The sequence below is a fragment of the Podarcis liolepis genome, assembly GCF_965112155.1.
Source record: "Podarcis liolepis genome assembly, chromosome: 2".
Taxonomy (NCBI): domain Eukaryota; kingdom Metazoa; phylum Chordata; class Lepidosauria; order Squamata; family Lacertidae; genus Podarcis; species Podarcis liolepis.
The window spans coordinates 105,939,401-105,954,701 of record NC_139555.1 but is presented as its reverse complement, the minus strand read 5'-3'; the positions used below and the strand labels follow the sequence as shown (position 1 = coordinate 105,954,701).

General features: G+C 48.8%; 1 protein-coding gene and 1 long non-coding RNA gene across 9 annotated transcripts in view; one reads left to right on the top strand and one right to left on the bottom strand.

Annotated features, from left to right (window-relative positions):
* SETD5 (SET domain containing 5) overlaps positions 1–11,791 on the top strand; it is a 63,107-nt gene extending 51,316 nt beyond the window's left edge. For 5 of the 8 annotated variants that reach the window (XM_083491131.1, XM_083491130.1, XM_083491127.1 and 2 more), the window contains 6 exons: positions 1,795–1,851; positions 4,241–4,696; positions 5,175–5,452; positions 8,027–8,160; positions 9,298–9,383; positions 9,524–11,791. In XM_083491131.1, coding sequence (XP_083347257.1) covers positions 1,795–1,851; positions 4,241–4,696; positions 5,175–5,452; positions 8,027–8,160; positions 9,298–9,383; positions 9,524–10,153 — 1,641 coding nt within the window. In that variant the 3' untranslated portion in view covers positions 10,154–11,791. The remainder of the gene's footprint in view (positions 1–1,794; positions 1,852–4,240; positions 4,697–5,174; positions 5,453–8,026; positions 8,161–9,297; positions 9,384–9,523) is intronic. The other 3 variants (XM_083491128.1, XM_083491134.1, XM_083491133.1) reach the window with 1 other exon arrangement.
* Positions 11,246–12,727, bottom strand: LOC310702278. Its single transcript, XR_014523430.1, has 2 exons — positions 12,540–12,727; positions 11,246–12,020 (listed from the first exon to the last, which is right to left on the bottom strand). It is a non-coding gene; the product is annotated as an uncharacterized lncRNA (long non-coding RNA).
* Between the last annotated feature and the right edge of the window lie 2,574 nt (positions 12,728–15,301).

The window sequence follows — 15,301 nt, the reverse complement described above, 5'->3', positions numbered from 1 at the left end:
TCATGACACGTTATTTATGTTTCCTTTAAATTATTTCCTGCTGCATTTCTGCCCGATCCATAATTGTCTTTTTAAAAAAGGAAGAAGCAAGTTAAATAATAGTGCATTGCTATACAGCAGATAGAAATAGTTCAAAGCAGTTTGAGCAGCCATCAAGTTGAGCCTACCTCCCATAAAATCAACAGTGAATCTATAAAAAGTTACAAAAAACCCTCAACCACACAAAAACAAACACAATAAAAAAATAGCCCAAAGTGCTGAGGGCCTTCTGGAGGTTCCCCCACTGCGAGAAGTGAGGTTACAGGGAACAAGGCAGAGGGCCTTCTCGGTAGTGGCACCTGCCCTATGGAACACCCTCCCAGCAGATGTCGAGGAAGTAAGCAACTAAATTACTTTTAAAGGACATCTGAAGGCAGCCCTGTTTAGGGAAGTTTTTAATGCTGTATTGTGTTTTTAACATTCACTTGGGAGCCGCCCAGAGTGGCTGGGGAAACCCAGCCAGATGGGCAGGGTATTAATAACATCATCATCATCATCATTATTATTATTATTATTATTATTATTATTATTATTATTATTTCCCAAGCTTGGGAATTCAGCTGTTGTTGAACTGCAACTCCCAACATCCCTAGCTAGCAGGACCATTGGTCAGGGATGATGGGAACTGTAGTCCAAAAACAGCTGGAGACCCAAGTTTGGGAACCCCTGCTCAAGAACATATTTCACTGTGCTTATGTGGTTTAGAGTTTAACCAGTCTTTCTCAATTCCATGTGTTCTCGATGTTTGAACTACATATGCCATCAGCCTAGGAGTTATTGTCCAAAGCAATTGAGGAGCCCCGGGATGGGGAAGGGTAGTTTAGATAAAAGTACTTGTTGTGGGTCTGTGTCTCATGGGCTTCTGCGCTTAGGGATCTGAAGCTGTCTTACCTTGGAAGTGTTCAGAAGCTCAATATTTAATCAGTTATTAGTGGGGGGGGGGTTAGAGAGAGAGAGAGAGAGAGAGAGACCCAAAGTGACTTTCTTGGTAAAAGGATTTATGACATGGCGACATCAGCTTAATAAAGGGGTTCTGCCATGTGTCGCTGCTCTTTTTGCCCCAACCAAATGTGGCTCTCCGGCCAGCATAACCCAGCAGATTCTGAGGGGGGCGGGTCTCCTCCTGCAGCTCGTGCTTTCCAGCACTGCATGCCTCAGGAAGGGACCCTAGGTTTATGGAGGAAGAGAAAGATGCTTTCATGCAACGTTGCAGTTCCAGGTATGGAAGCATCTCCCATGCTTCATGCCCACCTTCCCTCAAGGAGCTAGTACCATAATTTCATATCCACTGTATCTCAAGGAGCGGCCAGCTGAGGATTTTCTACATAATGCCTTCACCTTTTAGTCCAGTCTGAAAGCAAGGCATTGTGGGTAGAGAGTGATACGCCAGCTCTCATCCGAGTGATGGGCTTCGTGAGGTGTTGCTGGTTGGCCAGGCATCCTCAGAACGCAAGGCAATGGAATGATCTCCGGTTTCTGCGCTGTCCTTTCATCCGGATACTAAAGTTGTAGCATGAGACACAGTAACTCCATCCTGTTTTTTTCCCCTACTCTGAAATCCATGTAATGTGTTTACTTCCCCCCCCCCTAAGTGATGAGGCCACCCCTTTGATAGTCTCTTATCCTGCCCCCCACCCCCCGCAAATAGTTGTGGCTAACCTCTATGCTTGTTTCTTTTCTTTTTTTTTTACTTCATTTTACTTTGCTTCTTGACTTGTAAAATTAGATGAATAACAAGATGCTTTTCCCTCCTAGAACGTATCCTCCCCTGAGAGTTCCCCTGCGCATAGGCCCGAGTCCCTGTCGCCCGAGGTAGTTATCACACCATCTCAATTGGAGGCGGAGAGAGTGTGTAGTTTGCGTGGTGAGCGTGTGTGTGTGTGTGTATACACACTTGGAGGGAGGAGGGATAGGGGAAGCAGTGGGTGGGGAAGAAGGGGCTAGTCAAGTCAGATTCTTTTGTTGTTGAAGTTGAGCATTGAGTGGTGAACGAAGGGAAAATGCCCACCACTTTCCAGTTAATTCTTCTGAAGTAGCATTTCCTGGGGAGTGGGGGAGAGAGAGAGAGAGAGAAGGGAAGTGAGAGGAGAAAATGAATCAGACTCTTTTAATTTTTGGTGGCTGGCCCTGGGCCTTGCAACCACTGTGCTGTATGTTTTATTGAACCCATCTTCTTAATCCATTGCAGCATAGACAGTCTTGCTCCTGCTCTGTGCCAAAAGCCCACATTCTTCAAGATACAAACTCTGCGGTCAGATTCAATTGTGCAACTCGATAAGCATAATGCAAAGTTAATTGTTTTGTCTGGTGGAGTTTGGAGTCTGAGGCCAGGGAGCGATATGGCTCCTAAGAGGGCAAGGATGGCTATGTGGTTGTACAGACCTAGAGATAATTTTCCGGCCGGATTTGTTCTGTTATTGTTTTGAGGCCATGGTTGTTTTATAACAAACTGTTTTGATGCATGGCATCCATCGAAAAGCAATGTAACACACTTTTATAAAACAAATGCATGAGTAGCGGAACATAGAGCCCAAGAGGAGAAGGGAGGGACAGGTTCTGAAAGAGGACAGAAACTTAGGTCTAGCTTACCAGAAATCTAGTTAAAACAGTGTGCCGGGTGCCACAGTCAGTCTGGAACTGCAAAAGGCCAACGGCCCTCAACCTGAATGTCTCAAACAAGTACCAAACTGGGAAGTTGATCACTGACGGCTGCCCTCCTGGATAGCCAAAAAGTGCCTGGACTTTCCAAAGTATTAGACACAGCATGATGAGAACTCCCATTTAGCACACTGGCAACGTGAAGTTTTACCGGGCCAATAGGGTCTGGTTGCATCCCTCCAGTCTGTCCTCCATCGTGAAGAGCAAAATGGATTGAAGACTGCAGGTCATAGGATTCCGGCAGAGGCTTACGGGTACCTTCATGCCTTTATGCATTTGTACTCCCCCCCCAGTGCCCTAAATCTGCCACACACATCTTGTCTGATGTATGTATTTGCACCCACACGGCATTTTGTGCATTACAGTACACACAAGCACGGACACCTTTCCTTGCCTAGAGATTGATCTTTGTGAAGGAAAGGGGTGCGACGCATCTCTTAGGTTTGTCTGCTTTCACTCCAAGGCAGCGGGACAATAGAGCTTTGTTTTGTAACCCTCCCACCTCCAGCCTATCAAAAGGAGAAGCAGCACTTTGTGGAGCGGGGTTATACCCCCCCCTTTCAGTTTAGGTGGTCAGCCTGCAAGCATAATGTTGGGGTGCTGTATATAAACACCACCATGCCAAAAATTCAAGATAACAGCAAAAGGGATAGAAGCTAATAATGGACATAGCTGCAAAGCTTGAGGCAGGCAGTTCACTGTCAACAGTTTTCTAAGTTGCAGAGCAGGAATGAGCTATGCAGTATGGTTTATGTTCGTTGGTCTTATTTTGATCAGAATACAGAGGCTTTTGTAAATCCTTGACAGCTTGGACAGGGATGGGAGTTATTGGGAGCAGAGGAAAGTTTGGGAGCAGTGCAGGGTGCCAAAAGATTCATCCCCATTGAATGGGCAGCTCCCCTCCCAATTGCTTTTTAATATAGCCACCACCCACACTTTTTTTAAGGGCCTTTTAATAATTGGAAACCTGTTAACCCAGGATTCTGCCCGTGGCTTGCATGCCATCCCGCGAAGCTTAGATTCTGTCCCGTGTGCTTGTCAGTTCTCTTCTTAAGAGATTTCTGAATGCCGTGAAGCGTGCTTGCAAAGTGTGCTTGTGACTAGCTTTACAACAAAGAGGTTGGTGGATACGAGTACCTGGTGTGTGGTGCCTTGAAGTTTTCCTTGATTCTTCACCTTTTATTGAAATGGTTGTGACGTTATATGTTAAATAGTGACCTTGAAAACACACCGAGGCTCATTTGAGCCGCCAACATCTCCATCCACGAGGGGGAGGGACCCTGCAAATTTAATTTGCCTCCAGAAATTCTGCAGAGGAAGAGAGCGACTATGCAGCTAGGGGGGAGAAAAAACCCAGGCAGAGCGGAGAGCAAAAGACTGGGAACAAAGAGTGAGAAAGCCGTATATGTGCTGTCCATGGGAAAGGGGGTCTTTCCTGAATTAAAAGTGTTTTTCTCTTGTCTGCCCCTTTCACCTGCTTCTCTATCCTGTCTGATATCCTCTCCCTTGCCCGCCCCCACACCCCCTTTGTTGGTCCTTCCAGCTCTGCCTCAGGACGGACCTTGACCTACAGAAGGCAGGATTCCTGGATGCCAGCGCTAACAACTGTCCAGAGAAACCCTCCTTGCTCACTCCGGGGCATTCTGACCTGGCATCCCAGCCCTTGGAGACCAGCTTCCCGGGAAAGAGTGGAGAAGCCCAGGCGCTGCTACGAAGTTCCGACCAGGCTTTTCGGACAGAGTTTAACTTGATGTATGCCTTCTCCCCTCTGAATGCTATGCCTCGGGCAGACGGATTGTTACGAGAGTCTCCGCAGATGGCCGACGGGAAGCTTCTGAATCCAGACAGGGGCTGCTGCAGCTCCCCTGCCGAGGGATACTTTGGCAGGCACGAGCAGGCGCTTCTGAAAGAAGCCGCACACGGACCCTTGCCCCCCTGCGGCGAGAAAACCTGCGAAGGCGTTAAATCCACACCCCAGAACCCTCCGCAGAGGAAAAAGGCAAGTAACATGAATAACACGAGCACAGTCACTCCAGGGAGAAAGGAAGGCCTGCCCGGGATGTGTGTGTGTGCGCGCGCTGGGAAATCATACAAGAGGAGGCAGCCTGGAGCCTGCTGAGAGACATGTAGACTCTCCATTTCTTGGTAGGGTGAGCAGCTGAGGAATCTTTCTTTGGTGGGAACAGGATGAAAGCACACATCACGTTCCCTGGAGGCTCAGAAGTCCTTGCAACAGGGTGCGGAGTCTGTTCTTAGAGGCTGGTTCTGATCTCCGCTTTCTGTTGCGCTCGGGTCTGTGTGACCCGGAGATCTGGCTTTAGGTTTCCTCCTGGCCATAGGCTGGAGAGCAGCTTCCTTGCACCAGCACAAAAATGTAGCCCACAGGGCATTGCAGCAGGTGCCTTTGAAGCGCACGCACACATGAGTGTTGAGTAACGTCACCTGCCTGAAGCTGACGATAGCCTTTTCTCTCCTAGGTATCCCTTCTGGAGTACCGCAAACGAAAGCAAGAAGCCAAGGAGGGAGGGGATTCTTCTCGCTGCACAGGGACACCCACCCGGCTGAGTGTCAGCTGCTCGGGGGCGGATGTGGATGCTGCTGGCCTTGTGCAGGGCTCGGGGGCCCACACCCTGTCTTCTCCACAGCATGGCTTCTCCCCTTCTCATTCTTCTTCCTCTCACCTGGAGGAAGTCAGCCCACCGGAACCACGGGGGACCACGCACAGCAAATCCCAGGACAGCATCAGCAGTAGATGGTGAGTCTCAGGAAGCAAACTGTGGCAGAGACACGTGTTGTTTCTAGGAGTTCCTCCCTGACAAGATGAGAAGAGGTAAAAATGTTTATGCCCTGTGCCGCGTCTTGCCTCACTTTGGTCTTAAAGGGCAGGATGATAACCTCGATAGCGAACTTTCAGCACAGAGGGAGCACTTTTCACGGCTCTCCCTTACTGTGGGCTGCAGTCCGCAAAGAGCCACCCTGCTGGATTCGACCAAAGGCCTGTCCAGCATTGTTTCCAGCAATGGCCCGCCAGGTAATTTCAGGAAACTTACAAGGAGATCAGAAAACAACAGCCCTTTTCTCTTACTCGTCCCAAGCATCTGGTATTCAGAGTCCAGTTGCCTCTGAACTCAGAGGTTCTGTTAAGTTATCATAGCTAATTGCCATTATTCTGCTGTCAGTGAACTTACAGAATTGGGCTTCCCAAATTTTTGTTTTTACCTTGTCACATATTGATACTGCTTCTATAAGCAAGTTGCAGCACTACAGTGGTACCTCTGGTTACGTACTTAATTCGCTCCGGAGGTCCATTCTTAACCTGAAACTGTTCTTAACCTGAAGCACCACTTTAGCTAATGGGGCCTCCCGCTTCTGCCGTGCCATTTCTGTTCTCATCCTGAAGCAATGTTCTTAACCGGAAGCACTATTTCTGGGTTAGCGGAGTCTGTAACCTGAAGCATCTGTAACCTGAAGCGTATGTAACCTGAGGTACTACTGTAGTAGCATCTGAGTTCAGTGGTTCCAAAGACTGTGGTCTTTGTTAGATCTGCAGCGTTACATGCACTCCGGAGCTCCAACTTTTCTGCCCTTCGTAACTAGCGGGCAGTGGTGGGGCAGAGCTGTTTCAGAGTGGGGGGGGGCGCGGTTAGAGTCCTGTACACTCAAGCTTGTTACGTTTCCTCCTAAGGACCTTCCTCTACCTTTGCGTACAGATAACTGACCTTTTCTGCTGCGCCAGCTATACTGGGGACAGGCGGTGACTTCGAATCACAAGCCATATTTACACAAGAGCCTCCACAGATTTGCTGTGCTTTGCAATATTGGCACACAGGTTTCATTTTAAAACAAATGAAGTTTCCATCTCTCTCAGCTGCCAAGGAACTGCCTTTGCAATCTAAACAGATGGGCTCCTCCTCCTATTAACCCTGCCCTGCAGGAAGATCTTGCTAGTCAAAGAAAAGCAGCAGTAAATATGTACATTTCTTCCTTCCACATCCCCACCCATATATATCCCCTCATTGAAATGTGACCACCTGTCTAACGCATTTTTGCAAATTAACTATAAAGACATAAAATATGCAGATTCAATGGGAGGGAGGGACCTAGCGCGTAAGCTTTTTGATTTCAATACTTACAATACAGTGGTACCTCAGGTTACATACGCTTCAGGTTACAGACTCCACTAACCCTGAAATAGTGTTTCAGGTTAAGAACTTTGCTTCAGGATGAGAAAAGAAATCGTGCTCTGGTGGTGCGGCAGCAGCAGGAGGCCCCATTAGCTAAAGTGGTGCTTCAGGTTAAGAACAGTTTCAGGTTAAGAACGGACCTCCGGAACGAATTAAGTACTTAACCCGAAGTACCACTGTACCAGCATTGATTGTACTGTAAAAGTTGGAGCGGAAGTACCCGTTGGAGTTAAGCCAGGAATGGGGGGGGGGGGTTGCAAGCATATTTATGAAACTCATAAGGGTTTTCCAAAAGGGTAAAATTCTGGCTGCTGTGCTTCAGCATAGAACATGCTGTACATGCCTTCTTTCACATTCCTTGCAACTGCCTTGTGAAGGAGGCTGGGCACCATTGTTCCGATTTTACTTATAGTAAAAAGTTGAGAGTCGAATGACCTACCCAAAGCCACTTCAGCGAGTCCAGTTCTCACTGAAATGGTCCTAAGCAGAGGAAAATCCATACCAGCTGTGTAAAATGAGCATTTTAACATTTCAAATTACCTTGGTGATCAGAGCATGGTGAAATAGAGCTTTGTTTTCTGCATTACAACTCGACTGGAGACCTCTCTTTGTACGATCCTAAAGCACAAAGTAAAATCTCTGGCTATATTTTTACTTCCCCAGAGCAAACCATCCTAATATACACTGCAGCCGTGGCAGCATTCCAGCAGTAGTTGTGTTGCTCGTACAATATCCTGTGTATGCCTCGGACTCCTATCCCAGGGTAACTGCCTTCTGTTTCCCCCAACGGAACTGTAGAAATAGGCTGCAGTGTTAACATTTGATTAAAATGGTTATTCGTCTCTAATGAATATTTTCTAGCCATCATTGTGAGGCAAGCTCCACTCTGCCCTAGAATTAAACATCACTTGCCTCAACAACTAAGGTGCACAAGCCTTAAGCTGCAGGTTGCGCATAATGTAGAAATACACATGAACAAGACCCCTTCAGACTGCAGGGGAACCTTTGAATATAATAAACTACAGTTGTTGTTGTTGTTTAAAAAACCCAACCAAACATTGCCATGAGATGCTTGAAATTGTTTAGACCTCTTGAAGGGTCCAGAGGTGTCATTCCCATTCTGGCTCTTTTGTGCCCTGCTATAGGATGGTTCCCACCTCGGTGGAGCGGCTGCGAGAAGGCCGTGGGATTCTGGAGAAGGTTTTACGCAGCAGCGCCAAGTTGTGTCAGAGAGGAGAGCCCTCGCCCACTCGGGAGAGCCTAGGGGAGAGAGAAGCAGGTAAAAGGGAATGCCCTGGGGGGGGGGGAGCTGCCTTTGGAGCTCGAGCAGGTGGGGCTGAATCTACAGGCAGGGCTCTGATCTTGTGGAATGACGGAGTCCAAGACCGTCTGTGAATTATGGGACTTCTTCTCTTCCACGTGGCGCAGGCTCACATCATTCCAAACAAAGCAGTTAAGATGCATTCGCTAGCTTTGTCTTGGGGATGCAGATAGAAGTCTCTCTCTCTCTCTCTCTCTCTCTCTCTCTCTCTCTCTATATATATATATATATCTATCTCTATCTCTCTACTGATTGACGTACACAAGTGTTTACAATTCTGCAGTGAGGTATTCAAGAAGAGGCTAGGCAGGCACAGAATTGAAGAGTTCAAAGAGACCCCAAGGGTCATCTAGTCCAACCCCCTGCAATGCAGGAATCTCAGCAGAAGCATCCATGACAGATGCCCATCCGACCTCTGCTTAAAAACCTCCAAGGAAAGGAGAGTCTATCACCTCCTGAATGAGTCTGTTGATCCACTGTCAAACAGCTCTTTCCACCAGAAATGTCTTCCCGATGTTTAGTTGGAGTCTCCTTTCTTTGTGATTTGAATCCCTTGGTCTGGGTCCTAGCCTCCAGAGCAGAAGAAAACAAGCTTGCTCTGTCCTCCATGTGTAAGCCCTTGAGATATTTGAAGGTGGCAATCGTATCTCCTCTCAGTCTCCTCTTTATCTCAACTGTTCCTCGTAAGGCTTGGTTTCCAGACCCTTGATCATCTTGGTTGCCTTCCTCTGCACACATTCCAGCTTGTCAGTGTCCTTCTTAAATTGGGACACCCAGAACTGGACACAGTACTCTAGGTGTGGTCTGACCAAGGCAGAAGAGAGGAAAGAGGATTGACTAGATAAGGCCATGATTCTGTCAAAGAGAGTCTTTCTCTCTCCCCCCCCCCCCCGCCTTCAGTGTTGCTCCTCTAGCTATTGAGGTTTTATTAGTTTTATTCTAATCCTTGCCTACATTTCAGTTTTTCTAGAGCTGGGGCTCTTCAGGGGGTCTCTCTCTCACCTGTCCCTGCTACAGGGGCTCACCTGTAGCTGGTTCCTCCTAATCCAGCAACCTGTCTTTCTGCTGCTAGACCCTCTCTGCTCTGCCTTCCAGATGCTGCGGAAGGAGATTCGACAGACCCCTTCAACCCTTCCCTCAAGGGACCAGCCGTTTATAGTCCTTCACGTTACAGCTACCAGGTACGTGAGGCGATGCCCGCCTTGTGCCGTTCACGGTACCTGTGCAGTTGGCTCTCGGGCGCAGTCCAGCTTCTCTTGCCGGGGTTGCAGAGCCGGATACTGAAGGGCGGTTTTGTGATGCCTGCTTCTTTCCCTTGCAGCTCTTGCAGTCGGACAGCCCGCGGGCGGAGTCGCAGACCGTCCTCCAGAGCGCCTCCCCGTACCGAGGACACCCCATGCCATCCCCTGGCTACAGCTACAGGTCCCAGTCCCAGAGAGCAGGGCACCTTCCGCCCCTCGGCTCCTCGGAACCCTCCCTCTCCTCTGTCCCCCCGGTCGCCACAGACTCCTCGGCTCTGTTTGCAGGGAACTCTGGGTATTATAGCAGCCAGCAGCCGTCTGGCAGTGGCGTCTTGAAGAAGAGCTGCCCCGCAGCCACTGCTCCCAGCCCTGCCCAAACGGCGGCAGCCGTAGACTGTTTGCCCCCCTCTGAAACAGGGTCTCATCCCTGCGTGGGAACCGCCGGCTGCCCTCCTTCCTCCTCCTCCTCCTCCACCACCACTTCCTCGTCGTCTTCTTCCTCATCGTCCTCCAGGCCCTCGCAGTCAGACTTGCGGACTATCAACCCTCCCACCTCTGGGCAGCCTGCTCTGTACCAGAGCTCCAGAGCCGCAGCACTTTCCAGCTCGCAGCAGCACTACTCCCACCGAGGGGGAGGAGGCAGCATCAATCAATACAGACTGCAGCAGCTTGCAGGGTCAGGCGTAAAGACTCAGACCGGCCTTTCTTAGGGCAGGACAGACTAGAGCCCACCGTTCCTTCTGGCAGTGGCTGACGGGGGAGCCATGCCGGGACAGCAAAGGGCCCAGAGGCTGGGGCTCTGGGGTGTCCTGGGCAAGAGAGAGCACTGCCGGCCACCCCCTGGCTTTGGAAGGAGGAGAAGGCAGTGGCGGCGGCAGAATTGGCAGAAAAGCATCTCCCTGGTGTCCGGGTACGTTGTAGAAAGCAAACGGTGCTGAGTGGCATGGCCTCTGTCTCCTACCGGTGCCCTTAGCTGTAGTCACCTGGGCAGGTAGGGAAAGCTTGAATATGAAACCAGTGCAAATCAGAAGAAAATAAATAAATAGGGGAGATGGGGATATGTGGGGGGAGGGGGGCGTTAATCTAAATCCCAAAGTGCTCTCTGCAAGGTTGGGTTCCCAGAGTATTCTGGTCGGGGAGGGTTGGGGGCTTAGTCCATTCTGATCATTCCAGTTGCAAATAAAGAGCATTTGTGGGAGAGAAGCAAGAGCCGTGGGGTGGGGCTGGTAGCAGTGTGAGTGCGTGCGTGTGCGTGTGTGTGTGTGTGAGAGAGAGAGAGAGAGAGAGAGAGGGCGAGATAGGGCAAGGTGTGCATGCAGGCATTGCTGCAAAAAGTGACTCTAGGAAGTCCATACTATGCCTCTGAAGTTGGCATCTCGCTGCCAGTGAGGGGGTGGCCTAGGGGTGTGGTCAGTTTGTTCCAAGAGGCCAGTGCTGCGGCAGTGGGAATATGGACGGTGGCTTGCTTTATGCCCTAATTCTAGGTGGGGGTGATGAGCGAGATGCCCAGTCTGGTGGCATTGCTGCTGCTGTGGTCAGGAGTATCATGGAGTGCATGAGAAACACGCCTGCTACCTCCCCCTGAGGCCCAAGAGCAACAACACCAGGCCCGCCAAATGCTCTGTCAAATTCCATACAGTTGCCAGCTTTTCTCACTTGTTTACCTGTCAAGCGTGCGTTTTTATTTATCTAATTTTATATTCAGTTATAACCATAGTAGGTTAGCAAAAATATCAGGCAGGTCTAACCCTGGTCCTGCCAAGGACCTTCTCGTTTCCTCTCGGACAAGATATTGCTGTGAGCATGTCTTCCCTCATTTCTCAGATGCACAGTCTTTCCCCCCCTCCCATTTCTTTCTTTTTTTAAAAAAATAAATAATTAGGACTGTTACAAGTTTCTCTAATCCACAACTGAAATCAGGTGTTCATTCGACTTAGAGGAAACTTTTAAAATTGATCAGAGCAGAGCAGAAGAAATAAACGAACCCTTTCCTTCAAAAGTGTCTGGCTGTTAGCGTGTTGGGGATAGAACTTGTCAGCCACAAGACAAGTCCTATATACTGTATAAAAAAAGGGTGTCAGCTTCACTGGGCTTTGCAGCCTCCCTTTCCGACATGCTGAGCATGCCTCGTGGGGGTGAGCATTGCAAGCGATGATTCTGGAGATCAGCAGGCAAAAGGCGATGCGCCCGTTCTGTGTGCAGTCGCTGGGAAGGAGCCACCAGGAAGTTTGGGGGGCAGGCGGGCGAGCTGTAGCGCTGCCCTCAAGTGGAGTTGTACACTGTGCTGTAACATTTGAACTTTCACAAGAGATGTAATAATTTTGATAATAAAATACTTAACTTGAAAACCAGCCTGTGATGCTCTCTCACTGGGTTCTTGGGCGATGAAGTGTGGTTTTGTTTGCGCAAAATTCAGGTGAAGCCGAAGGGACACAGGGTGCCTTGTTGCACACAGCCCAAGATTTCAGCCCTCCTTTCAACATACAGCCCTCAAGATCTGGAGATCGTTCAGGGAAAGAGAACCCCAAAGTTAAGGGGCAGTTGCTGAAAGTGCCCCTTTTCTCATCCTTGTTGGACCTGGTTTGCTGCTGTACATGGTATTCCTTATCTATCTAAAATGATATAATGGAGCGATGAGTAAAAGCGGGCTTTAAGGTTTGGTAGGACCAGGACCTTAAACAGAGATTGGAAGGCAATCTGGAGCTATTTCTGGCACTGGTGTAATTTGGTCCTGATTACCTTGCACAAAACAAGCTACAGCATTTTGTACCAGTTTAAAGTATCTGAGCTGTTATCAAGGGCAGCCCTGCGTGAAGTGCATTACTGTAGTCAAGGCTCAGCGTTCTGAATGCATGAATGCTGCCGTATCTGCTGCTGTTGCTGTTACAAAGAATCACAGCCTTCTCTCCAAGTACAGCTTGAAAGGGCACGCTCCAGATCCCTAGTGTAACCTGTCCATCCCAGCTTGGACATGAATACAAGAGTAGCCCCAGGTCTGTGCCTGAACAGCTACAGACTGCTTAACATCATTAACTTCTCCAAAGATGCTGAACACAATGTCATGGTGAGTTATCCTGCCCTCTTCCTGCCAAAGACTGGAAAGGCAGAGTGGTCTTTGTACGTCAGGTACGCCCCCATCAACCCAGTCAACTTGAATGGCAAGCTGCGGGAAGAGGCTAATACAAATCTGAACTTGTATGAGGAAATCATGCTTGAAAACAGTAAGAACCACTAACCAACTATAGTGGTACCTCGGGTTAAGAACTTAATTCGTTCCGGAGGTCCGTTCTCTTCTTAACCTGAAGCACCACTTTAGCTAATGGGGCCTCCCTCCCGCTGTTGCTGTGCCGCTGGAGCGCAATTTCTGTTCTCATCCTGAAGCAAAGTTTTTAACCTGAGGTACTATTTCTGGGTTAGAGTCTGTAACCTGAAGCGTCTGTAACCCGAGGTACCACTGTAGTCAGGTAAGAACCAACGGATCCTTCTTTAGAGGTGGTGAACCTCAGTCATTGTGGGTTGTACTAGCTAAAGCTATTTAAAAATCCCATCAGGTGGGGAAAGTTGTCTGCCAGTGAATAACTTCTTGTCCAAAGGCTGCCTCTGCTGAGGTGTATCGATTTTATAAGCATATTTTTATTACGGAATGCTCTCCCCCAAGAGATTCACCTGTCGCCTACCTTAACTGTCTCAAGCTTTTTCACATAACCTTTTTAATCTTGCTGACTCCTGTGTTGTTTTTATGATTGTGTAGCTTTTAGTTCATTATGTTTTCCACATTTTTGTTCTTTTTGCTGGGGCTGTGGTTGAAGTGTGGTATGAAAATACTCGCAGCCAAATAAATATGGCCACCATGCTTAGACACGGGGAGAGCACTGACTTAGACACTGCTAAGATGTGGGTGGCGCTGTGGTCTAAACCACTGAGCCTCTTGCCAATCAGAAGGTCAGTGGTTCAAATCCCCGCGACGGACTGAGCTCCCATTGCTCTGCCCCAGCTTCTGCTAACCTAGCAGTTGGAAATCACGCCAGTGCGAGTAGATAAATAGGTACCGCTGCAGTGGGAAGGTAAATGGCGTTTCTGTGTGCTCTGGTTTCCATCACTGTGTTCTGTTGCACCAGAAGTCATGCTGGCCACATGACCCGGAAAGCTGTCAGTGGACAAACGCCAGCTCCCTCGGCCTGAAAGCAAGATGAGCACCACAACTCCATAGTCACCTTTGACTGGACTTAACTGTCCAGGGGTCCTTTAGCTTTTTACTGAAACCAAATGAGAAGGGGGTGTCTCGGAACTTACTGATGAACAGGTGTGGAGGCAGTATGGCAACCTGTGAAATCTCTTGGGGAAACATTTTGTGGTATTGACAAGCAACTGACATCATCCTCTGGGACTTGTGAGTGCTGAGAAGGTGCCAGAAGGTTTGTAAAATTCACATTAGGTTTGCTGCTGCTTTGATTGGAACTCAGAACAATAACAGAACAGTACGTTTTTGTTTTTCAAATGCCCAGAGTTGACACTTGACCTCACCTCATGAATTTATAAAAGTAAACTGAAGATCCAATACACAAAACTCGAAATGCTTTATACGTACTGGGCTGTACTGAACTTTTTGTTCTAGCGGAGAAGCCAATTTTACCACACCTAATGGTCCCAGTGGTCTAAACCGCAGAGCCTAGGGCTTGCCAATCGGAAGGTCGGCGGTTCGAATCCCCATGATGGGATGAGGCCCTGTTGCTTGGTCCTTGCTCCTGCCAACCTAGCAGTTCGAAAGCACACCAGTGCAAGTAGATAAATAGGTACCGCTCTGGCAGGAAGGTAAACGGCGTTTCCGTGTGCTGCTCTTGTTCGCCAGAAGCAACTTAGTCATGCTGGCCACATGACCTGGAAGCTGTCTGCTGGCTCCCTCGGCCCATAAAGCAAGATGAGCGCCACAACCCCAGAGTCGTCCGCGACTGGACTTAACGGTCAGGGGTTCCTTTACCTAACGGTCCCAAATATTGGACTTCAAAGCTGTTTGTCTCACATAACCTTCGCAATGGGATGGAATACCAAGCATGGTGGAATATAGTAGACTGAATATCCATCACTGAGAAATGGTATATGTCCCACTTTACCTCCAATGAGCTCAGTGTTACGTATATGGTCCTCTTCCTACATTCATACAGTGGTACCTCGCAAGACGAATGCCTTGCAAGACGAAAAACGCGCAAGACGAAAGAGTTTTCCGTTTTTTGAGTCGTTCCGCAAGACGAATTTCCCTATGGGCTTGCTTCGCAAGACGAAACGTCTTGCGAGTTTGTTTCCTTTTTCTTAAAGCCGCTAAGCCGTTAATAGCCGCTAAGCCGCTAATAGCCGTGCTTCGCAAGACGAAAAAACCGCAAGACGAAGAGACTCGCGGAACGGATTAATTTCGTCTTGCGAGGCACCACTGTATTTTTATCCTCAACAACTCTATGAGGTAGGTTAGGCCGAGAGTGAGCGGCTGGCCCAAGGGCACCCAGTGAGAGTCAGGGCTGAGTGGGGGATTTGATCTCTCGGGTCCTCATGCCGTACTCTAACCACTACACCACACTGGCTCCCTTTTCACATGTTCCAGCAGGACAGTGGTTGATTGGACTAATGATATGAATGGGTAGATCCACAGTCTTAACTAAAGTATTATCCTGAACAATAAGGTGCTGTGGTTGATGGTTGGGCTATATTCCCACTAAGGTCCTATTCTCTCTGCACATGGGCAGGCACCCTCTTTGCAGCTGCAGTTTAACCCAGTTAAAAATCGGTTGCCTCCTGGAATCTGGCCCTCCCCTTTGCCTCATTGCTCAGGGCTCAAAGGTGGGAATCACTTTTTCTGGGCTACCCTT